Source organism: Trichosurus vulpecula, chromosome 1 (genome assembly GCF_011100635.1).
Source record: "Trichosurus vulpecula isolate mTriVul1 chromosome 1, mTriVul1.pri, whole genome shotgun sequence".
In the NCBI taxonomy this organism is placed as follows: Eukaryota; Metazoa; Chordata; class Mammalia; order Diprotodontia; family Phalangeridae; genus Trichosurus; species Trichosurus vulpecula.
Genome location: NC_050573.1, coordinates 253,561,384 through 253,587,648, shown reverse-complemented (window position 1 = coordinate 253,587,648; position 26,265 = coordinate 253,561,384). Strand labels below are relative to the sequence as shown.

Genomic DNA, 26,265 nt, shown 5'->3' with positions numbered 1-26,265 from the left:
AAGGAAATAATTATAATAAAATTAAACAGCTTAATATAGACAGCAGAAAACCCTTATCAAGTAACAAACTATGAAAATTAGATCAGAACAGAAATCAGTTAATAGATGCTAAAAGAGAAGTGAAAAATTGAAAATATATCAGAAAATATAAAAGCAAGGTATCTTCCATCAAAACCAATTGCCTTGGAAAATAAGTCAAGAAAGTATCTAAGAATCACTGGAATATCTAAAAATCTCCACCCTTAAAAAAAATAAGATTAGAGATGAAAAGCTTCTGGGAAAACTAGAAAATAGTTTAAAATTTTTTAGATTTAGCAAGGTGGACATGACAGAGATTTCTGGTTCCATGCATAATCTTTTTTTCTTTTTCGTTGTATTTGTAAATGTCTCTGTGTGCTTTTATTAAACTCATAAGAAAAAGGGGGGAGGGGTAAGAACCGAAAAGGATGAAGTAGAGAGGCTATGATCTGCGCTGGTGAAGAAGTCCCCCAGGTGATAAAATCACAGGTCCATTCAAGTTTCTATAGAGGGAAAGCAGTGATTTAGTGTCAATGAAGTATCTCTTACTTGTGGTGTTTTCCCAACTAGATTATAAGGTCCTTGAAGACAAGGTCATGTCATATTCTTCTTATGCCTCACAGTGTCTATGTAATAAATCATTACTGATTTTTCTGGGGGGAAAGCATTTGACAATTTGAAATGATTCCTTCAATTTGACAATTTGAAATGGTATCAGCCTTCTATTTTTGAGATGAAGAAGAGTAGATATCATTGAGTTTATACAAGTGTTTCATGTCAAGATGTCAAAGCTTTGCATCAGTGGCCTATTTCACATACTCAACTTAGTGAAATCTTTTGTTTTACTTCACATTAACAGGTCTCTGAGTGGTGTAATTGAAGATAGGACTAGATCAAGCATCAAGACACTTGGATTCTAGGCTGAGAATTGTGTAGCCATGACTATATAGGTTAATCTCTCTAGGCCTTCATTTCCTTATAATGAAGTGTTTTGATCAAATTGCTTAGGTTCCTTTCAGGGCCCAAATTCTATGATTTGAAAGCAACTAAAGTGGATGAGTGCCTTTAAAGTACTTTACTCTTGTATAAGAGACTATCCAACAATATCAAGAAAAACAATTTATACAATTGCATTAACAACAAAAAACTTAAGAAAAGAAGGGATACTCCCAGCTTCTACCTGACCATTCTTGACAGACTACTAATTTAATAGCTTCTTAGATTCTCTCAAGCCTTTAGGTTAAGGTCCTGTGTAGCATCCTAAATGGAAGGGAAGAATACTGGAGAACAGATATACAGCTAAACTGCTTCAGACTAGAAGACTTCATCTCTTCCAGAACAACAATGCTGTTTGTGACAAGGCAACACCTAAATGCTTTAGATCAAGAGATAACAGACTGATGAGAAAGAAGGTGATTGCATACCTGTTTGTGTCCCTTGATTTGCCAATGGCAATGGGAAGTGGGGGAAGGGAGCAAGAGAGAATGATGCCAACTTGACTTCCCTGCACTATCCATGTCTCTTTGCCTGGGGCAGAGCAGGTTAATAAGGCCAAGGAGGAGGAGAAGGGGTGGGAGAAGGGATGGGTAATAACTGGCAAGGGACTTCATACCATCAATCTGGGGGGTAGGGAGGAGAAGAGCTGAGGACCAAGGGAGTTACCTTCTGCTCCTGCCTATGTGGCAAGTAGCAGAAGTTTTGAAAGGTGCTGCAACGAGGAGCCTCTGGCTGGTTTTTGAGGTGATTTGGTACCCCACCCTCTACATTTGAGGGAAAACCCCTTGGCAAGAGGGGGTAGACATAGTTGGGAGGAGAAAGAAAGAGAGGGGGAGAAAAGAAAAGTCATTCTCCTGCTCCTCCTCCTTCTGTCCTTCCTCACTCCTCTCCTGACTCTCCACTGGTGCAGAGGAGGCAGCATATTCCTCCAGCTAGGGGCCTGCAGTTGGGGACCTGCTTGCCCTGATTCATCTTGTCGCTGCCTACCCTGACCATTGGGAACGCTTCTGATGGCACCAACTCCTGGCGGCGCCCTGAGGAGCATCCTCTGTAGGCATCTCCTCTTCTCTCTCCTGGTGAGTAAGAGCCAAGGGATTAGCGAGGATAGTCAAGCGTGTTGGCAGCCTCTTCCTGCCCCTATTCTGCCGGCCCGGAGGGTATTGAAGACCGGGTGAGGGAAACGATGGACCGTGGGGATTATTGTAGGGAGCTTGCTCCCTTTGAGCCCTAACAAAGGGGAAAGGAGGGGGGAGGGACGTCCAACTAACCAGCTCCCCGAGACATCCCGCTCCAGGGGAATTTCCTGCTCCGCTAGCAGCTGAGTTATTTTTTCCCCCGAGAAAAGTGAGTGAAATACGATCCTTCCGTAGGCACGCGACCTAATAGCATGAGCTGGTGCCAAAGCTATTTGGAAAAAAGGGGATTAGGATTGAGAGAAGCTGCTTTGGCTGCTGATCACTTAAGGAATCCCGGGGACAGAAAGTGTGCGCTCACACAAGTCGGCACCTATGGAAAGTGCAGAAAAGGACTCCTCTACCGAGAACAGGGGTACCTAACCATTTTTGTATCGTGGACTTTGGCTGTGTGGTGAAGCCTGTGGGCCCCTTCTTAAAATAATGTTTTTAAATGCATAAAATACTTAGGATTACAAAGGAAACCACTTATATTATTTTTAAAAAGAGTATAGTTTTTTTGAAGTTTATGAATTCCAAGTTAAGAACCCCTAACCTAGAAAAAGGAAGGTGAAAATCCAGGGAGAGAGCTAGTGCTCTAGGTCCAATCCAGGCATTTCCCATGAGAGAAAGAAAGAAAGAAAGAAAAAAAAGGAAGGAAGGAAGGAAGGAAGGAAGGAAGGAAGGAAGGAAGGAAGGAAGGAAGGAAGGAAGGAAGGAAGGAAGAGAAAGAAAGAGAAAGGAAGGAAGGAAGGAAAGAAGGTTGGAAGGGGTGTGGGAGAGGATACTGTCTAATAGGACACCACTTTACCAAGACATTAGCGACTGGGCCTGTGTATGTATTTGTTTATTTTTCTTAAAAGGTGCTGCATCTCTCTCCTACTATATGCAGTGAATTCCCTCCTTTATTCCAGGCTGTTAGGTCAACCAGTCTTAAAATACATATTTTATGGGGCTGAGCTTCACTAATCCACCAAAGAAGTGCAAGGCATGGAGGATGGATTTGCTGAGTAAAGTGTCTCCTTGCAAATGTATTCATTTTACCCTTGTTAATGGTTTAGTTGACCCACTCTGGCTCTAATCACAGCCTAAAAGTGACCTCTAAGAAGGAATATGACCACTTGAATGATATCAGGAACAAGCACAAGTGTTGGAGAATCCTTTTCCAGGAGCACTACCCTCTTTTCTCTTTATTCTCTTTCTGTATCCCTTTTATTTCCCACTACACTATCATCAGTACCCTATGGGATGCCAGGAGCCTTATCTATGACACACCTGTTTCACTTCCTGACACCTGTTCCCTCCCTTTACATTTCTTGGTGCCTGCTCAAACTTGTAGGCATCGATAGTTCGCACTGGTTCTATCTGTAATGCTATATAGGAGTGTTGGGGCAGAAAGAGTAAGAGAGTAGGAGTAAATACAACACACATCTGTGCACACATATGGATATATAAAATGCATGGGACTTTGCTGATTTTCTAAATAAATTATTTATATAGATTATCTCCCCCACATACTGCACCTAAGAACCACAATCAGAATGACTTTAGAACACTATTTATAAGAATGTTCTTTTAGAAACGCAGGACTAAATCAACTCTAAGAAATCACTTTAGACCTGAGGAAATCACTGACTTGAGGAAAGAAGACTTAAAACAGTCAAACAGATGAGACTCTCTTCTGTGTCTAAAGATATCCATGATGAAAGGAGTACCAGATGTGCCTTTTCCCCCTCTTTCATTCGTGGTTTGGGTAGTTTCAGCTTCACTTGAGAGTTTTCACAAGACCTCAAAGTGGTTTAATCTGTTCATGAGGTTTTATTCTGTCTTCCTAACCAAAGTTAGACCCAAAAAGAAAAAAGTTATTGCTGCAAAAATGGACAGGAATCCCTTCCCTAACAAAAGGAGTCAGATTAAATAAATATCTTTTCACTGAAGAATTCTGAGAAAGATGACACATTATTCTGTGGGCATTCCAACTTTGCTAGGAACTTTTTTATTTGACAAATTGCAGTGATCCTTGCAGAGTAGCTAACTCTCCCTCCCTTCCTCCTCTCTCTCTCTCTCTCTCTCTCTCTGTCTCTCTCTCTCTCCCTCCCTCCCTCCCATACACACACACACACACACACACACACACACACACACACACACACACACACGTACACATACACATATAGAGCACACTCCAAGGGAAACAAACAAAAAACCAAACTGGAACTACATGATAAATTTTAAGATCTGATGTCCCTGCCTTTTATATTTTATGGTGACTTTTAGTAGTGACTATATGAGATAAATAGCAAAGTAACCCTTCACTTCTTGAATTCTTTCAATTGCTTATCCACTCCTCAGTTTGGAGTCAGGCTAAGAATAGAACTCCCTTTTGACAACCTCCAGTGAGATAAATTAAGTATTTATGCTCTGCTAGAAATTAGAATGAAATATGTGATTATTTTAATAAATTATTTGGCCATAAGGATGAGGAATTAAGGAATTAAGAAATCAGTATTTTTATTTATATTAATTTATGAATTTTTCATATATTTTCATTTTTGTATTTTATTTCACTTTTCATATTATATACAAATATATGAATTTATATGACTGGTTGAAAGTTGAATTTCAGTTTTATGAGGCTAATGTTCTTCTTCCTTTTAATTCAAAATCTCTAAGGTCACTTTTCTAAGTCTTTCAAGGGAATTGTTAAAGGTGCATTTTAAAGATTCAAATTTTGATTGTTGTAAGAAACTAACATGTCTTATGACATACCAGTAATATGCAAAATGTTAGGATGATATGTAATTCCCTTTAATGCATTTTTTCCTTTGTAGGTTCTGTGTTTCTTTTGTGATGCTTGTAAGAAAGTCGTTCTTAAAGTCCCCTCTCATCTTCAAGCTGACACACTTGTAGGCAGAGGTGAGAAAAAATGTTGTAAGACTTTCAAAGTTGTAATTTTCTACATTTTGCTTAAGGCTTTTCTAAGAGCTGGGATAAAAGCCAGGTAGGAACTGCCTTATATAAATTTGGGCCTATAATGATGGACAGACTACTTATTTTGTTCCAGTGGTTAGGGATACCTGAAATCCCAGAGTATGCTTTCTTGCTCTTCCTTCAAGGGAAATGAAGGAACACAGATCAGGTTTAAAGTAGTTGAAGTTTATTTCTTTAGAACCCATGAACCTAAATGTCTCCCATATCAATTAAATTAAATTCAGGTTAGCAAATCTTCTAAAATATTTGATATATGCAATCACTAAGTTTGGCTCCAGGGACACAAAGAAGAAAAGAAACATTGTGTCTGCCATCAAAGAACTAATCTACTTCCAAAGTTCCCAAGTCATAGTTCTCTAAATCACTAGATATCGATAGGAAATACCAAGAATCCAAACTGCAAAAACAACAATAAATTTTACTTATGGGGAAACAAAACCAAATCTACCTTCATATTATCCTAATAGCATGTGAGCTATTGTTCTCATCACAATAACCACCATCACTACCGGTTTATGAGGTAGGTGTACCTCACTTTGTAGCTAAAATTTGTAAGGATCATATATTTATAATGGGAAGGGACCTTAGAAGTCATCTTGTCCAGCCCTTTCAAATTACAGATGAGGAAACCAAGGCCCGGAAAGGCTAAACAGTTTACCCAAGGTTGTGGAAGAAATAAACAGCAGACCCATGATTTGAACCCAGGTCCTCCTACTCCAAATCTAGCACTCTTTCTGCTATGCCACCTCATCTGGGACCTTCACTGATCTTTACTCTTTATTCAGAAACATACCCTTGAATAGAGGGTGTCCCAAAAGTCTTAGTTCCATCTTAAGTTTTAATAGCTATAGGACCTTGAGTAAATTATTTAACATTTTTGGTCCTCAGTTTCTTCACCTATAAAATGAATAGGTTAGATTAAATAATTTTGAAGCTCTCTTCAGGTTCTAAGCCTTATGAGCCCATATAAGTAAAGGGCGTTCTAAAAATATTTACATAAGCATTGGCTTTGCTGACTAAAGAATTGGCCTTACCTCAACCCAAGATGAATCTTCTGAGCATTTTTGTAGTAGTGTCCACATTCACCTGCATTCCCCCCAAACGAGTACATTATTATATAATTTTAATTATTTTAATAATAAAATATTTTTATTTTAGTGACCTGTAGATTTAGCATACTAGGTGGTATACAGTGACATCAATTGAAGACTATTATGAAGAAGTTTTCAGTCTTTTTAAAAGAACACATTGCTGATTTCTTAATGGTACTACGGAAAGTTAGCATTTGTCATATTATTGAGGAAATGCATATCATTTATTTTTGCCTGAACAACTTTTTCTCATTTTTTCAACCAGACTTTCCAATCCTGTTGCTATATAGCTATAACACCCCCAAAAGATACCTAATAAATTCTTAATAATGCTACACAATGGACTGAGTTCATTTGAGTTTTGCAGTGGAGAGAGAGCTGCATTTGCAGTCAACAGATTTGGGCTGTTCAGGTCCTGACTATGATTTCCTAGATGGATGATCTTGGGCAAGTTTCAGCTTCTCTGGATCCCAGTTTCTTTATGTGCAAAATGAGGAGATTAGACTAAAAACCTCTGAGGTTCCTTCCCATTCTAAATCTATGAGTCTATAATCCTATGAATTTATAATACAGATTTTAAGATCCAAAGGGCAAAAGATATAAATACATATAAGCCTCCATATTGTCATAAGAAAAATTAAATTGTACAAGCATAAATTTTGTTTGAAAAAAAAGTGGACATTAGTACCCTCTTATGAGAACTAAGCATTTTGTCTTTAGACATGGAGCTATATTTTTACTTCTTATTTGGGGAAGAAATTATCCTATTGAAAGCATAAAGTTTATGACTGTTTGAAGGATGTCATATATGAAAGGCTGAAATCCAAATAAACATCTAAAAGAGATTTTGCTTGAAAAAGAAGATACATGCAAGTTAATGAGTGTAGTCAAAAAAGTTAAAGAAAAAAAAATTGTGTGCCCTATGGGGAGACAGGTAATTTTGTTTTTGTGAGAACTAGAGTCCCTCATCACAGGAGGAACTTAAATGCTTTTTTAATTGGCTCCAGCATCTCCTAATCCTGTTTTTTTCTTAAAATTCAACATTTTTATAAATAAATCTTTAGATAGTATCAAGTAACTTAATATCAATGATGGAAGAATGTGATCTGGCAAGTTAGAAGCAGATTCTGAAAATCAGAAGTAAAATTCAATCTTTTCTGTGTTCACATTCATCTCCATTGGTCAAAACAGAACAAAACTCTGGTGTCCAGAAGGAAAAGACTGTTAAATCTTTGTTAACAGCATATTTTTGATAATATAACTAAAGTGAATTAAATATAATAGGTTTAATTATTATGAAATTATGACACAAAATTAATGCAAGATATGACTCCCTAACTTTTGCTGGCATCAGCCTAGTTGTTAGCACTGTCTCTCTCACTCTCAAGATTGCTGTGTGTAAACTTTGTATTTACTTACTTGTATAACTTACAATATTCCTCTAGTAGAATATAAATTTCTTATTGGCAGGGCCTTTTTTTTTTAGTATTCTTGACTTGCATCAGTGTCTTGCAGCTAGTGGGCATTTAATAAGTGTTTGTGGAATGGAATTGAATTGGTTTGAAAAAGAGACACTCATAACTCAAATATAGTTAGGTTCATACCTACCCTTATCATGCTGTAACAAGCAGTTGTCATTCCTGTAAAACATGTTCGCTTTTTGTTTGCATCTTTCAAATCCCTGTCAAATTTCTTCCATGCAGTTAATCTAGAGGAGTGTCTCAAATCGGCTGACCTCATTCATTCAAGTGATCCTGACTTCAGAATTCTGGAAGATGGTTCAGTGTATACAACAAAAAACATTGGGTTGTCTTCTGAGAAAAGAACCTTTGATATTTTGCTCTCAGACTCTCAGAAACAGGAACAAAAAAAGATAGAGATTGCACTGTTAGCCCCAGAAAAGAAGGTACAATAGATAAAAACTTGAAGTATTTTTGTTTATTGCTATGTCTGTTTAAAAAAAACATCTCCCAAGCTGTTGTTTAGGTGCAAGTTCAATATAAACTTTTTAATTTACTAAAAGAAAAATTAAATAGCTATAAAATGAAAAGGATTTACAATCCAGTTTCTTAAAGTAGCATTCCTAGTTCATTTTAAGTACAATAATTCATACATACACATGTATATTCCATATATACACACATGGGCACATACACACAGCCTTTTAAGGTTTACAAAATGCTTTCTTCAGATTCCTAGGAGGGTGATACTGTGAGGATTATCACTTCTATTTCACGTATGTGGAAATTGTGGCTCTAATAAATAATGTAACGTACCTATGATCACACAGTTAGTGAGTATATGAGCCAGGATTTGAAGGTCTCCTGACTTCGAGTTTGTACACTCTCAGCTACACCAAACTGTCTGATTTATCTTATTTTTTATCTAATCATTTATTTATTTATTTGATTTATAAGAATTCAAATTACACATTTCCCAGAACACATTTGCATGTGTAGACATGTATGTGTGTAAAGGAAAGCATTCCTGTACTAAAAATTTGGCAGATATGTGTATATGTTCATACAGGGAATCCCAAAAATCCTAGAATGTTTTTAAGTCATTAAAGCTTTGAAGACTCCTTGTATACATACACACACACACACACACACACACACACGCACACACACGCGTGTGCGCGCGCGCGCGCACACACGTTACTGCCTGGTATTATACCACTTCAAATTGTAGTATTTTTGATCATCTCTCAATGAATCATTTGGTTTGTGGATTTCCCATAGCTGTTCAGAATGTCCTTTATGACTGATGATTATGTTTCTGATTTATCAAGAGTAGGGGTGACCCACCGTGAGTTTGGGGCTGGACATGGGAACTGCGGAGAAGGTACAGAAGCAGGAAGTGGAAAAGAGTTGAAAGTATTGGTCTGGGCACTTCTCTGTATTTGTGTGCACATATGCATGTCACTAAAAATGTGTCTTTTCTCTTCTCAAATCAAGAATATACTATGTTTGCTTTATGCTAAATGATAACTTTCCTAATTTCACTCTACATTTGTAGCTGTGAAATTTCAATTTATGTGTTTATAATCTATGATATCTTCTTTTTGCCTTCTGCCACATTCAGATACCTATGAAAAGACATGCAAAAGACAGAGCTCTTAAGAGAACCAAAAGAAGATGGGCACCAATTCCCTGTTCAATAATGGAAAATTCGTTAGGTCCATTTCCACAACAAATTCAACAGGTAATGGCACTGAAGTTTTATATTATCCTAAAGGAGTCATATGTTTAACTACATAATATATTTCCAGCTGAATCACACAATATGATAAATCTGACATATAGTAAAAGGCATGAGAAAAGGCATTATCTGTGAGTGGATGAATGAATGGAAAAGCATTTATTAAGTACTCAGTACCTGCCAAATATTGTGCCTTTAATTGAGGGATACAATGTATTTTAAAAAATCAACATGGTGTCTTCTATCAAGGAGCTTAAATTCTGATTGAGGGAGAAAACACATAAAAGAAAATCCATCCTGTAGGTTGGATAGGAAGGCCTGGAAGTCCTAAGGGTGTAGTGGTGGGATGAGTGGTAAGGTTGCACCAGTAGGTTAGATGGCAGTGCCCCAGGGTCTGGAGTGTGTAGAGGCTGGGCAGATAATAAGACCTGGAGAATCTTAGGAAGCAACAGCAGAGTAGATTGTAAGGTGTTCTTAAAGTGATTGTGAAGTAGCCTGGTGATTTTCCATCTTAGCATAAGGACTAGAATGGGTGAGGTAAACCTACTCAAAAGAATGAATGATTTGAGAAGTGAGTAAAGAGACAGATAGTTTGGTACATGGCAGGCAACTCTCTCTGGACCTTGAAAACTAGAAAGCACGGTGAAGTAGTGGAAGATACAATAGCCTAGGAGTCAAGTGATGTGGGCTTGATGTGGACTCTTGCCCTTTTATATGTAGCCTTGGGTAAAATACTGTGACATGAGTTTCCTAACATGTAAAATAAAGTGGGGGAGGTGAACAAGAGCATGTCTACAGAAGTCTTCTTGGAGCTCTAAGTTTCTATGATTCTGTATTTCTTAAGTATGCACATAAACAGGTGGCTGGGAAAGAGTTAGAACTGGGTGAGACAGCATACACAGGAAACAAGGTGGTCAGAAACAGCCCCAAATTCCAAGATATTTGGATATTTAGATTTGTATTATGACCCTTGTTTTTTATAATTATTCTTTCCTTTTTAAACTTTCTAGATCCAGTCTGATTCTGCACAAAACTACACCATCTATTATTCTATAAGTGGACCTGGAGTAGACAAAGAGCCCTTCAATTTGTTCTACATTGATAGAGACACAGGGGATATCTTTTGTACACGTGCTGTAGACCGTGAGACATATGATAGTTTTCAGGTAGAATCCTGAATTGGTTATACTGAATTATTTACTGTTTTAGTACTTTAGTACTTAAGATTTAGAAACAGTCACATTTTTAAAATTGTTTCCATTTACTTTATTTATTTATTTTTAGATATATGTTGCTTATTTTATTTTTAGTTTACAACACTCACTTCCACAAGTTTTTGACTTCCAAATTTTCTCCCCTCCTTCTCCTTCCCCCTCTGCCCCCAAGATGGCATATGGTCTGATATAGGTTCTACATATACCTTCACATTAAACTTATTGTCCCAATAATCAAGTTGTAAAGAAGAATTATAACCAATGAAATGAATCATGACAAAGATGAAACAAAACCAAAAATAAAATAAATTAAAATAAAAAGAGGGAGCAAATAGCATGCTTCAATCTGTATTCTGCATTCAGACTCCATAATTCTTTCTCTGGATGTGGATAGTCTTTTCCATTATGAGTCTTTTGAAACTACCTTAGTACCTTGCATTGTTGAGAAGAGTCAAGTCTATCAAAGTTAGTCATCACAGAAATAATGTGTCTGTGGTTGTGTACAATGTTCTCTCGGTTCTGCTCCCTTCACTCATCATCAGATCGTATAAGTTTTTCCAGGTTCTTATGAAGTCAATCTGCTCCTCTTTTCTTATAGCACAATAGTTTTCCATTACATTCATATACCACAACTTGTTTAGCCATTCCCCAATTGATGGGCATTCCCTTGATTTCCAATTCTTTGCCACAAAGAGCGGCTATAAATATTTTTGTACATGTGGATCCTTTTCCCCCTTGTATGTTCTCTTTGGGATATAGCCCTAGAAGTGGTATTACTGGGTCAAAGGGTATGCACATTTTTATAGCCCTTTGGGCATACTTCAAATTGCGCTCCAGAATGGTTGGATCAGTTCACAACTCTACCAACAAGGCAATAGTGTTCTAATTTTCCCACATTTTCTCCAGCACTTATCATTTTCCTGTTTTGATGTGTTAGCCAATCTGACAGGAGAGATGTGGTACCTAAGAATTGTTTTGATTTGCATTTCTCTAATCAATAGAGATCTAGAGCATTTTTTCATATGACTATAGATATCTTTAATTTCTTCCTCCAAAAATTGCCTGTTCATATCCTTTGATCATTTCTCAATTGGGAAATGACTTGTATTCTGAAATAGTAACATTTAAAGGCCTTCAATTTCATTGTTATATCATATTTTACTATAAGTAAAATGTTTATTTTACTCCTTTAAATGTATTTAGTGGTAAAATATCATCAAACTGGATTTATTATTATAGATGGAGAAGAGAGGGGAGTAAGCATTTTCCTGTTTCATACTCATTATTTAAACACTAATTAACTATTTTAAGCCTACACCAGTATCAATTTTGAAGCACATTCAAAAACTTGCTTTCTAGTAGGGAAAGAAGTCCTAAGAAATATTTCCAAAACACAAATTAAGGAGAATAATTTCATTTTTTGTTCATTTTATGACGTTCTAGCAGTAGTCACAAGTTTTTAAAAAAAGAGATATTTAAATCATTTCATATAAAAAGAAAAGAGTAAAAGATATGATTTAATAACAATGTCTGATCTACCAACATCATATTTTCTCCCTGAGGATGGAATGAGAAATATACACAAAATTTCATAAGTGTCATAAAGTTACATCCTGCCCTCCAAAATACCAAATCGCATACTACCCTGCTAGATTTTGCTCCCTCTGCTTCTCCCATTTTTATATCTAGGGCAGTGGAAAGCATAGGAGAAACTTAAGCAAGTTGAATATTTACCTATATATGTACATATACATGTATAAGCATATGATTTAAAATTATTGAAGGACCATGTATGTCTGTTAGGAAAGATAGTCTCAAAATTTAAAAAGGAAACCCTTTTAAATAATTCTACTAGATAAATATGACATATCTGGTGCTGTTAAATTCTATTACACTTTTAAAATATTAAGCTTCCCTAATTAGTGTGTCCTTGCAAGAAGAGATCCATGGGACTAGCAAAAATACTGGTGACTGTTTTCCTTGTAAATGTGTGTGACATTGTGGAATGTGGCTGACTTTGACAAGAGGCAGAACAAAGTAGCAGATTTGAGATATGACTGTCTGTTTTAAGAAGAGGGTAATTAGTAACAGGATTTGGATTTTGGAATACCACTTAAAATATGGCAATGAGTTTGGGCAGAGATAGAGTACCTAATAAGAGTTGATTTAAAAATGAATTTGCTAGACTCTTAAATTTAAATTTAAAAAAGGAAGAAGAAAACTGTCTATATGTATCTACCAAAGTATATCTGAAAGTAGCTATTATAGCTACTTCACACACTATGTGTGAAGAAGAATGGAAGTAAAGATGCTCAGTATGATTAAAGAAAAAAAGGTGTCAGTAATAAAGTATATAGTTCAGAATCTAAATGCAAATGCATGAAATATTTGTAAAAAGCAAGGTGAATCAGAGATTCCAATTAAAATACTTAATGACATGAGTCACCCATAACTTGAATATATCTTACCCAAAAGGATGAAAGGAAGAGGTGGCAGAATAGCAGTACATATTAGGAAGATATGCTCATGTGAAAAAATTCAGGAACCATATGGGGAATCATAGTGGAGGGCATTGGGATCAAGATCAATGAAAGGAGAAACCAGAAATATTGTCCTGTGGGAAAACTATAGATTACCTGGACAGAAGGGCTATATATGAATATATAAGTATAATATACACATATATTATACATATATATATCTGATATGTGAAACACATCACAAGCTTGGCACAGAGACATGGTGTAGTAATGATGGAGAACTTCTGTTATCTGGACATCTGTTGTTGCTCTCTCTTCCAAAGGAAGAGGAGCTAATAATTTGTGAGCTTGTCATAATAATAATTTCATCCTTCAAAAGATGGATGAAGCCACAAAGAAAATGGCTAGTCTAGACCTGATTGTGCCCAAAAATAAATCTGTGGCTACTGAGAAAGAAATGATATGTTGAAGAGATATGTTTATTATATTTTAGAATTTGTGATAGAGAGGAAAGCCAGACATAGACTGACCTAAATTTTAGAGAACAGATTTCAATGTCATTTCAAAAAACATTTATTAAATTTCTGCTATGTACTATGGATACAAAGAAAGGTAAAGGTTAAGGTAAAATGTAAAAACCTTCCTTGTCCTCAAGGAGGTCACAATCAAATCAGGGTGGGAGTGGAAAGTGTAGATATAGTACAGACAGGATAAATCAGAGATGATTTCACAGTGAAGTCACTAGCATTAAAAAGCGTTGGGAAATGTTTCTTGCAGCAGGTGGGATTTTAGGTGAGACTTGAAGGAAGGTATAAAAATTTAGAGGTGGGGATGATCAGTGAGAGAATTTCTGATAGGGTGGACCACTAGTGAAAAAGCTTGTAGTCGAGAGTTGAGTGTTTTGTGAAAAGAACAGTAAATAGGCCTGGCTTCTGAACAGGTAGGATCTTTTGACTTAAAATTCTGTGGAAGAAGTAAGGTTGGAAGGGGTGGAAACTGTCGTAAATGAAATTCAGAAGACATATAGATAAGGAGGAAAAAAAAGAGGAGTCATCTAAAGAGGACAATGTGGATGCATCTTGGTTACAGTATTAATTCCTGGGTCCTGCCATGATTAAAAGAAATTGTTTTCTTAATTCTCATTTACTGTGAATATAGCTTATACTCTGTTAAGGAATTTCTGAGGGCTCCTCTCCATATTGTAGATAACTGGTTATGCAACAACACCAGATGGTTACTCCACGGATCTGCCACTCCCACTTCTCATCAAAGTTGAAGATGACAATGATAATGCCCCATGCTTTGAAGAAATGATTACCTTTAATGTGATTGAAAATTGCAGAGTGGGTAAGTAGAAAATTATAATCAAAATATTAAAATAAGTATTAAATTTAACCTGTGTTAACAGTATTTTAAAAATGTATTTCTTTTTCATCATTACATTTTATGCTGGTGGTTTGGGGGGTAATTATAATTAAAACATGTTTTTAATTTAAATTTGCTACAATAATACTGTGAATTTCTTAAAAGCTAATGCTCAAGATCTCTAAATTCAGATGATAATATAGGGTACAGTTACAATCTTTTGTTAGTATTTTATATTTGTCAGTTTTATTTGACCAAAATCTCTTAAATTAGAGAGTATTATATCTGTGCTCACTTGACCTTTGTGTACACTCTGACACTCTCTCTAACACACCTCTCTCTCTCTGACACACCATCTCTAAATTCAGATGATAATATAGGGTACAGTTACAATCTTTTGTTAGTATTTTATATTTGTCAGTTTTATTTGACCAAAATCTCTTAAATTAGAGAGTATTATATCTGTGCTCACTTGACCTTTGTGTACACTCTGACACTCTCTCAGTGTGAAAGGAACCTCAGTGGCTTTATGTAGAGGAGCTATTATGTAGTCTAAGAAATGGAAAGGAGAGTTTTCCTATAGAGAAAAATGGATATGGTATTGAGGTAGATTCAGGAAATGTGTGAATGATTCAATAACTAATTTGTTTTCTTTTCATCTCTTCCTAGTTGAATATAAGCTCTTTAAAGGCAGGGATGGTCAGTTTTAAAAAATCAGCAAAAATGAAATTATCCTATTTAATTTGTCTTTTGGAAATATTCCTTAGGATTTCCCCCCTAGAGACAAATACCTTGAAAATACTAGAAATGCAGCAAATATGAGTTAATACTAATGAATGAAGTGACAGTCACAATAACCAGAAACAGGCATGATACTTTTCCCCCTTCATTTGTTCAATAAATATTTATTGAATGGAAGTCTGTGTAGATCAGAACTAGTTCAATGACAATTGAATATTCCCTTTTTAGCTAGGAAAAAGATACAAAAAGAGATGTGGGCTAAGCATATTTTCAAACATTGCCCATGTTCAATAGACTCACTAGTATTTAATAACAATTTTGCAATATTTTTCCTAGTTATATTTACTATAACTAATCAGCACCCACCTCCATAAAAGTCCTACTCTAATGTCTCATGGTATAGATGCGATTCCTCAATCCTGAAGGATTTGTCAGAAAAATACAAGCTTTGGTTAATTCTACCAAGCTAAAAAGGCTTTAAATATGGTCAATATAGTGGATTGTGTGTCCTTTCTAAGAATTACCCTAGGTAGAGGCTAGAGTGCTGGATTTGGAGACAGGAAGTCCTAAATTCATTTCCCACCTTTGACCTTGGCAGTAATACTATGGGCAAATCACAAAACCTCTCCAAGCTTCAGTTTCTGAATAATAAGAGCTACGTACCTCACAGGACTTTTCTTATGGTTTAAATGAAATTCGGAAAGACCTTAACTTAAGAAGGCCAAGGTCTCCCACTGCATCTGGGGCCATCTCCAGTCATCCTGATCTGTATCTGGCCACTGGACCTAGATGGCTCTGCAGGAGAAAGTGAGGCTGGCAACTTTGCACAGTCCTTTCATTCAAATCCAATACAATTACAAGTCATGTCATCATCATCCTGATGTCCTGGTCCTCTTTGAGAATGAAGGACAAACTGCAATATAAAGTGCTCTGTAAATTCTAAAGTGCTATTAAAATGTCTGCTTTATTATGACCAAGAAATTGAGGAAGTGATCATAATCCTACCAAAAGTCTTCATCTCTCTTGCTTAGACTATTATAATGGTCTCCTGTGTCTATGTATCATTCTTTGCCTTCTCCACTCCATCCTCTATGCAGGTCTTGAATTTATATTGTAATAGTTCAAACTTTACCATGTTATTCTCATGCTGGAAAACCTTCCATTACTCTCTATTGCCTCTTGAATCAAATAGAAACTGCTCTTTGGGGCATTTAAAATCCCTCACAATATGTTTGCAACCAATATTTGAGGCTGATGTTGTAATGGACTCTATGTTCCATGAAAACCACACTGACATTTCATCTCCTACCTCCAGGCCCCTGTACAATCTGTCATCCCTTCTTGGATTCCTCTCCCCCTTCACCTCCACCTCTTGCTACACTTCACTACCTTCACAGCTTGACTCAAGTGCCATTTCCTGTAAGAGATCTTTCCTGATTCCTTATGATATATTTTTACATTTACAATTATAATAGCTGTGTTTGTATTTCTTTCCTCAAGTAGAATGGAAACTCCTTGAGCACAGGGACTGCTTTCATTTCTATCTTTTAAAACCAAGGCTTAACACCATGTCCGGTATATAGTATGTACCTAATAAATGCCTGTTGAATTAATTGATTTTTCCTTGGTCCTCTTTTCTTTTTGCTTTACACTATGTTATTGGATGATCTCATCAAATCCTATGCTGGAGCTAATTGTCATCTCTACATACATCATACCCAGGTCTATATATCTAGGCCTACTCTCTCTTCTGAGCTCCACTCTTGTATTGCCAACTAGTGCTTTGAACTCATAAGCACACCACATGCCCAAGACAGAATTTGTTCATCTTTCATCTACCGAACTTCCTATTATTGTTGAGGGTACCACCATCCTTCAGTTTCACTTTCAACTACCCACTCTTACTCATCCTACATATTGAATGAATACCTTGCCAAACTTTGCCATTTCTACCTTAATAGCAAATCCTATATATGTCTCCTCTCTAGTCACTCAAACATCACATTGGTTCAGTACATTTGAATTATTGTAATAGTCTTCCAATTGTTCTCCTTCCCTCGTCTTTCTCCACTCCTTACCTCACATTCTCCACTCAGATCTTTTCCCCTCAAGACTTCCCCAGTCCATTATCCACCCAGCTGTCAAAGTATTTTTCTAAAGCACAGGCCAAATCACGTCACTTACCTACTCACTAAACTCCAGTGGTCCCCTCTTACCCCCAGCACCAAATACAAAGTTTGACATTTAAAGTTCTTCTCTTGGACAGTGGCACACTTCCTACCTTCCCAGTCTTCTTATGCTTCATTCTCTTCTACCTACACAATGATCCAGCTGCACTTACTGTTTCTCACACACAATACTCCATTTCCTTGTCTTCTAAGCCTGGAATACTCTGCCTACTTATCGCTACCTCTTAATTTCTTTGGTTTTCTCCGAGACTTAGTTCATATTCTACCTTACGCAGGAAGCCTTTCTTAGTGCTTTCACCTCTGCATTTACCTTTGATCTTCATTGTATGTATCTTGTGTGTCCTGAATCATTTACCTGGTCTCCCCTATTTGATTGTAAGTTCCTTGAGGGCAGAGACTGTTTTTTACCCTTTTTTGTATCCCTAGCATTTAGTACAGTGTCTGGCACAAAGCAAGTGATTAATAAATGCTTATTATTGCCTGACTATATACACACACATACATATGTACACGATACACATATGTGTGTATATACACACATCCATATATACACATGAATACATCTATATACACAATGCATACATACATACATGTATAGTACATGTATATACACACATATTCTTGCTATAAATAAAACCAGAAGACCTAATGAAATTATAACCAAATTAAAGGACAACTCAGAGGTCCTCCTTGGACTTGCAATTAAAGGAGTTAGATGAGTTGGTTTCATTGAGAAGTCAAAGGCAACAAGAGAAATCATTTCACAGGACACTTAATCATCTCATAATCAGTACTCATGTTGACTATAGGCAAGTTGACCACCATCCAGCTAAGTACAATTTATATGTAGTACATATAGTCTTATGAAAAACTCAACAAAATCTTCTAAACCATTTAACTGATATCTTGATAGTTGTTGGCTTAATTGCAAAGGAGGGATCAGGTGAAGACGGCTAACAATAAAAAGAGAAGTATGACCCCAAGGTGGAAAGCTTTTGAGTAGCCCCAAACCTGTATATCAGGAATACTTTATTTAAAAATTTAGTTGGAAGGCAATGGGCATGAAAGGCACCAAAAAGTATCAACAGCAAAAGTCAGATTAATTTCTTGTTGACAGAATAGAAACAACTTGCAAATATCTAGGTATTATGCCTGGTTATTGTTAGACAAATTAGAATAGAAATAAAAAGCCGCATTAAATTTGAAAAAAGACCCTCTTTGTAAACTATATCAGTTCCATTTTGACATATCTAAATACACTATTGATTAAAAATGGGAATTGGATTAAAGATAAGATAATCATCCTGATTATCACCATTTCTTTGAAAAGGTTAACTAATATAAAAAAGCACCATAATAAATAGGTCAAGATTACTCAGAAGCCACCCCAACTAGAAGTCACTTATTCCTCTTGCAAAATAAAGATACGTGGAAGCAAGAGAAAGCACCAAATCAAAGTATAAGCTCATTTGCAGAACATTATGGGAGAGATGAGAAAACTTACTAATACAAAACAGTGAAAAACTATGGAGAGGGAAAAGAAAATTTAGCATGAGACACAACTAAACTGAATCTTCCCGAGAACACTTTTAGCATAAACTGGAAGAAAACAAATATATTCAAAGTAAAACAAGTTTCCCAGCATTTTATGATGATTTTTTATAATTTTTTATGACAGCAGAATAATCACATTTAGACTTTAACATTTAGGAAGCCAATATACAATATAAAAGGAAGTGGGAATGGCATGAAAAAGATAGGAAGAACAATTATGCATGAAGAGGTCCATACTGGAAGCCAAAGAGTTTTGAAAGCAGATTTAAACCTTCAAAAAGAGAGGAAGATAACAAGAATGCAATGGGCAGTACTGTTACTTCCAAAATGCCAAGTAGAAATAATTAATGACTGATCTATGTGCCTACTTTCTTACTGCCATAAAATATTGTAGACTAGTTGTTAGTAGTATCTTGGTTATCTCTGATTTTATATATATACATATATACTTATGTATGTATATACATATATACACACAAACACCTATGTGTGAGTTTATATATGTGTGTATTTATGTGTATATATGTATATGTGTGTATATGTGAAAGGAACAGGCAAGATTTTATCAATCAGTTTCTATTGCAGACCTCATTTTCATAATAATACAATTGACTAAAAGACAAGTAGAATAGAGAATCCCATTGTAGAATCAGAGATTTGGGGTTGGGAGGGACCTTAATATTTATTTTTGTTGGTTATTAAAGAAGTATTTGATTTAGTAGAACAAAAGGCCATCTTAAATTTTCCCTTCCTAGAACATGTATCACATGTATGCATTAAAATTGGTTGGTTCTTTGAGAGATGTAAACACAGGAGAATTTAGTTCAATAATTCTCTGTTAGTATTGAGGTATAAAACAGTGAGCTATATGGTTACCAAAGGTGATCATCACTTTCAGGAAGGACATTTTGAACAGCTTTCAAATAAGAGGTGGTGATGTCTTTCAGATGTTCCTATTTTTGTCTTGACTGTGCTATGACCCACAGTACTTTCTACAGGATATCCTAGACGAGATCTATAGCAACTCAAAAGATTTGATAATTCAGAAAGGAAAAACAATGTAGAAAAACAAAATAAAATGATGTCTATTGCCCAGGTTATTGAGTACAATTGGTAGGCAATCTTTTCAGGCAATCAGGTGACATAGTACTTGGAATAAGGGAGATTTGATTTCGGAACTTGCTCCGGAAACTTACTAGCTATGTGACTCTGGGCAAATAGGTCACTTAAGTTTTCTCTTCCATAAAATGGGGTTAATAATAGAAACTACCTCTCAAGGTTGTTGTGAGGATAAAGAGATACTATTTGAAACTTGATGGAACGTAAAGCATTATATAAATGCTGGCTATTGTTATTATCATTATTGTGACAATCATTAGATACTGTACTTTTCAATGGTAATTAAATAGTTAATTTCAAACTGGTCTAGACATCTAAGAAAAATGAGTGATTATAAGAATGTAGAGTGACGCTCTTTGGGTGTTAGCACTGAACTCAAGTAGCCACTAACTTTTCTTAGGGGATTACACTATTTTTTAAATTAACTGGGATAAGAGCAGTATTAAATTAGGTCAGTGACAAAAATACAAATGTTTTGTTATAAGCATGATTACGACAAGACATCAATCTGTAGAGCATCTTTGGATGCTCATGGACTATCTTGAGACTATACTTTGAAAATTACTGATTTATTTGTAAAAAAGTAAATGACATTTATATAAGGTTTTGAGTTTGCCTTATGTATATTGTCTCATTTGATCCTCATAACAGCCTTAGGAAGTAGATATTATTATCTTCATTTTAATGATGAATAACCTGAAGTTGAGACCATAAATTACATTCTGATGATCACACAGCTAATAATTGAGAGGCAGGATTGCAATCCAAGTTCTCCTAACAACAGGCTCAATCTGTGCTTTTCTCATTACACTACCCTACTCCCAATTATCCTATAAAGGAACAGAATATAAACAGCTCTGAGGTGTGCAATATTTATGTGCAATGGCAAATTCTAAATCACAAAACTTAGTAAAGCAACTATAGGAATACAATTTTCTTATACATCGTGCCGGGCAAACATGAATCACAAAAAATCAAGGAGGCCACCAATGAGCAAGTTGTGGTTATCATGGACCTGAAAGGTAGAAAATATTTTAATGACACAATTTTTGAAAACCTTAAATATTTTAAAATGCTTATATGCAATTTAATAATAAGTAAATATGTTAACAAACAAAATATTTCTGCATTTTGTTATCAAACATTTCAAGATTCTTAAAAGATAAAATGTATGAGTATGGATATAATAATTCCCTTTCAAAAGGACACAAAAAAAGACAAAATTGAAGACCACAAATGTAACCATTTACAAGGGAAATATGAAGGTTAGTAATCTCATAAAGCATACATTTTCAATAATGATTTATTTTAACAAATGGGGCATCAAATAATGAGTAATTCTCAAAGTGTGGTCTCCAGGTAGTCCATGAGCATCCAAAGATGGGTCACACATTGGTGTCTTAAGTCAATGATGCTTATCACATAACATCTGTATTTTTGCTACTGACATAAGTTAATACAGTTCTTATCCCAATTTTAAAAAATGAACAGTTATAATTTCATTGGTGCTTCATCAAAAACAGTACCATTCCTTATCTTAATTCTAGTCATTCCTTTCTTCAACATAGTGATGACATGTAAGAGTGCATTGGCTGGCAAAAGGTCAAGAAACTGGGGAAAAAATAAGAACCACTCTTTAAAGAGAGAGAGAGAGAGAGAGAGAGAGAGAGAGAGAGAGAGAGAGAGAGAGAGAGAGAGAGAGAGTTTATTTATTTATTTTAATATGCATTTAAATCTTTTTCAGTCCCAAATTCTCTTCCTATCTCCATCCCCTCTATGCATTTAGAAGGCAAGCAATCTGATATTGATTATACAATATGAAGTCATGCAAAACATTTTTCTATATTAGCCATGTGAGGACAACCAAGCAAGAAAAATAAAGTGAAAAATTATGCTTCAATTTGCACTCAGAGTTCATCAATTCTCTCTCTAGAGGTGGATGAGAAGAACTCTTACACATTAATAAGAAACATAGATTAAGTAGAATACAAATTACATTAATTAAAACAGCCATCTAACTGAAATTCATTTTAGGACTATGTAGAGAACCTAAGAACTTTCGAAATATGATCACATGACCCTCACCCATTCTATAAAGACATTCTTCTATTCCTGGCCTTTTGGAAAGAATTATCTACAACCACATCTCTATCAAAAAATAACAAATTTAATCACTCTTTCAGTTGTTTAAGAGAATTTGATTTATCCCTCCAGGTACTTCAGTGGGACGGGTGGTAGCCACGGACAAGGATGAGCCTGATACGCTACATACTCGTCTGAAATATACCATTTTGAAGCAGATTCCAGAAAGCCCAAAGCATTTTGCAATCCATCCAGATACAGGTGTAATCACTACCATATTGTCACCTGACAGAGAGGTAAATTATTTTCTCGTTTCCTGAGCAATGCTATGCATATATAATAAGCAACACCACTGGGATGGCTATCTGGCTTCTGTGAGGTTGCTTTTGGAGTAACTGCTGAGTTTGTTTGCTGGGAAGTTTGTTGCCTTTTCTCTGAAGTCCTTTTTGTATGCTTCTAGAGTGTTTAGAAGGACATAGATGACTTGGGAAGGTCACCATCATAAGCATCATCACCTCTTCTTTACCTCTCAGTTTCTTTTTATGAAAGGATAAAATCCATGGTAGAAATCAGTTGTTATTCACAAAATTGGTATACTCATCTTAGCAAAATTGATGGTTATGTGAGTTTAGATTGGTCCTCTAATATATTAATAATTCACTCATAGCAGTGGGCAAGCAACTTAAGAAAAAGAAAACTTTGAAGAGATATCAAAGTGGAGGTGAAAGGTTGCACCAATGTTGTACCAATATTTCTGGAAGATAGGAGATAAGCTAAACAATCTAAAAAGACAGTTTTTTAGAATAGCAGATGAAACAAAAACATGAGATTCAAAAATAAAAAAAAAACCAAAAGATGAAACCAAGTAGTTCTATGTCCAAAGTGAAAGGGAAATTTAGGGAAAGGTAAAATTTTTAAAAGCCCACTTACAAAATTGATGTAAATTTTAGCAAATCAAAAATTTTACAAGTGGGACAGAAAGTCATATTGAAATGACAAATATGATAAAGCTTCCTGCCTTATCTTCTCTTAAAAAGTCAGAAATGGGATAGCCTGGTTTAATAGAGGAAGCGAGGATAGGAAGCAAAACAAAATATAGGACATGAAAACAGCCAAACAAAAATCTAAGAAATTTTAAATTAAGTGGAGTTGTTCAGCTTCTGCCTATGAAAATGCATAATTGAGACTGAAACAATTCCAAAGAAGTGGGAAACTCCAAAGAAGGAACAATAAGTTGAATGTCACTTAAAATTCTTCAAGAACCACTTAAGATCAGAATTGAGAAGTACTTTCTGATCATCTTGTTTAGCAAGTAGATCAAACCTTTCTCCATGAGAGTTTTGTCTTGACCTACTGAATGGATTTTAAAACATCGCTTTTGAATTTGTTGTTATGCTTACATCTGATGAACTTGGCCTTCACATTTGTAAGGCAGTTAAGTGATACAATGAGTAGATTGCTGGACTTGGAATCAGAAAGGCCTGAATTCAAATTTAGCCTCAGACACTTACTTATTTGTGTGACCCTAGGCAAGTCACTTAACCTCTCAGCTTTAGTTTTCTCACCTCTAAAATGAGGATGATAATAATACCTACTTTCCTAGGTTGCTGTGAGGATTAAACGAGATAATATGTGGAAAAGGCATTGCAAATTTTAATGTGTTATATTAATGCTAGCTATTATTATTATTTGTCCCCAAAATGTTGCAAGTTACATTAGAGAATGTGCATGCTGACTTTGAGGATTTGTCTATTACAGGAATGAGGAACATTACAGACTTTGATTTTTTTTCTAGGCATGTCCTACATATACGTTGCATGTGGAAGCACGAGATATGGCTGGCCAGAGTTTTGGTTTATCAAGTACAACAGTACTGACTATTGACATTAGAGATGAAAATGATAATGCTCCAAGTTTCCAAAAAACTTCTGTAAGTTTCACACTGCACCCCCCACTCGACCTCAGAACTTGATAGGTTTGTGAGTCCATGAACATTCATTATGGATGACTTCTGTTTAGTGTTTAATACTACATATGGTAGTAGAATTTATCTAAGAAAGAAAATAATACTTCAATGGAAATATCATGATAATCCTCTTACCTCCAAACTGATGGTCAAAAGATCCAGAATATTGAGAGAATTATGCCTTCCTGTTATCTTTGAAGAAATCTTTAGTTTCACTACCATTCCCTTTCCCTTCTCCCTGAAATAAACTCATGAGGCTACTGGCAGATGATTGTAGGTTTGGAATAGTGAAAAGTATAAGGAATTCTAGAATAGTAACTATGATCATTAAACTAGTAGACCATTGAGTCAAGATTGAATAGTTGGTTGGTTATTGTCCTTCATTCTTGAAAAGGACCAAAAATGACATTACTATGTTGGGGTCAAGGTACAGTGTATCTGACTTGGGAGGCTCTACCAAAGATGGGGAACAAGTAGTCCATATTAACAAGGGTTAATATAGATGGAGGGGAAAGACAGACTAAAAGAAAAGGAAGGAATCGAGAGAATAGAAGTCATAATAAGGGCAAATAACAAGTTTAGTGTGAATGAGCTAGCGAGAAAAGTGAAAGGATTAGGAGGTAGTGTGCAGGAAGTGGAATTTCTAAGTTCAGTTCTCATAAATCCCAACTCCTGGCTGGATACAAAAGATTATTATTTATTTAACTCATGTAAGTAATGAAGTAATATAGTTAATAACTTTGCTTCAGGTAGTTAAAGGGCAAAATTACTTCCTTTGTCCAACTTAATTTCAGTCTAGTTTTTAATTGGAGAATGGAATAGTTCAATATATTTTCCTCAGCTGTATACCTGTAGGAGAATGGAACAAACAATAAAAGTAGCATATATATATATATATATACACACACACACACACACACACACACACACACACACACACACACACATATATATATGGTTTCTCAATGTACTAAATCTAAGTTCCATTTAAGTAGTATATGACATAGAATATACTAATCCTATGGTATTGAGGGGAAGTGATACTCCTTGCACTTCATAGTGTAAGCAAATAAACAATTGATTTTGTATAAATTTATATGACATTCTAAGCCTGAAGGAATCATAATATCATAGGATTTAAAGTCAGAAGGGATCATAGCGGTCATCCAGCTTACCTCATTTCACAGGTTGGGTAACTGAGATGATGGCACTTGCCTATGGCCACACAATTAGATAATGGCAGAACCAAGACTTTAAATCAGATTTCTCAGACTTTGAATCCAATGATCTTTCCACTAATAATAATATTATTAATAATATTAGCTAAAATTTATATGACACTTTTTGGTTTACTAAACACTTTGCATATGTTATCTCATTTGATCCATGCTGTTTTGGGTTTATATAATCCTTGGAAATTGAGGGTATGCCCATTAATTGGGGAATGGTTGAACAAGTTATGGAAATGATTATAATGGAATACTACTGTGATATAAGAAATGATGAATAGAATGGTTTCAGAAAAACATGGGAATACTTATATGAACTCAAGCAAAGTGAAATAAGCAAGTAGGTTCCCATGTATTTTATATTGTCTGCAGTTGTTTTAAATGCAATTTCTCTTTCTATTCCTTCCTGCTGAGTTTTGTTGGTAGTAAATACAAATGCTGATGATTTATGTGGGTTTATTTTATATCCTGCAAACTTGCTGAAGTTGTTAGTGGTTTCAACTAGTTTTTTAGTTGATTTCTCTATAAAACTAGTTATTTTATATTTTAATAAGTTAATTTATTTTTTATTTTCAACATTCATTTCCATAAGTTTTAAATTTTCTCCCTGTGCCTCCCTTCCCCCTCCCCAAGATGGCATGCAATCTGACATAGCCTCTACATACAAATTCCTATTAAACATTTTTTCACATTAGTCACATTATATAGAAGAATTAGAAGGATTGGGAGAAACCATCAGAAAGAAAAACATAGTCTGTTGCGATCTGCATTCAGACTCCACATTTCTTTTTTCTGGATGTGGATGGTGTTTTACATTATGAGTCTTTTGGAATTGTTTTAGGTCTTTGCATTGCCGA

At 35.4% G+C, this 26,265-nt stretch overlaps 1 protein-coding gene across 1 annotated transcript in view; it reads left to right on the top strand.

The window, feature by feature from the left end:
* Positions 1–2,024: 2,024 nt before the first annotated feature.
* The window catches only part of DSC1 (desmocollin 1), a 43,798-nt gene continuing 19,557 nt past the window's right edge, over positions 2,025–26,265 (top strand). The window contains exons 1-8 of the mRNA XM_036739401.1: positions 2,025–2,090; positions 5,018–5,102; positions 7,972–8,174; positions 9,353–9,472; positions 10,480–10,635; positions 14,369–14,510; positions 22,346–22,509; positions 24,009–24,143. Of these exons, the coding sequence (XP_036595296.1) occupies positions 2,025–2,090; positions 5,018–5,102; positions 7,972–8,174; positions 9,353–9,472; positions 10,480–10,635; positions 14,369–14,510; positions 22,346–22,509; positions 24,009–24,143 (1,071 nt within the window). The remainder of the gene's footprint in view (positions 2,091–5,017; positions 5,103–7,971; positions 8,175–9,352; positions 9,473–10,479; positions 10,636–14,368; positions 14,511–22,345; positions 22,510–24,008; positions 24,144–26,265) is intronic.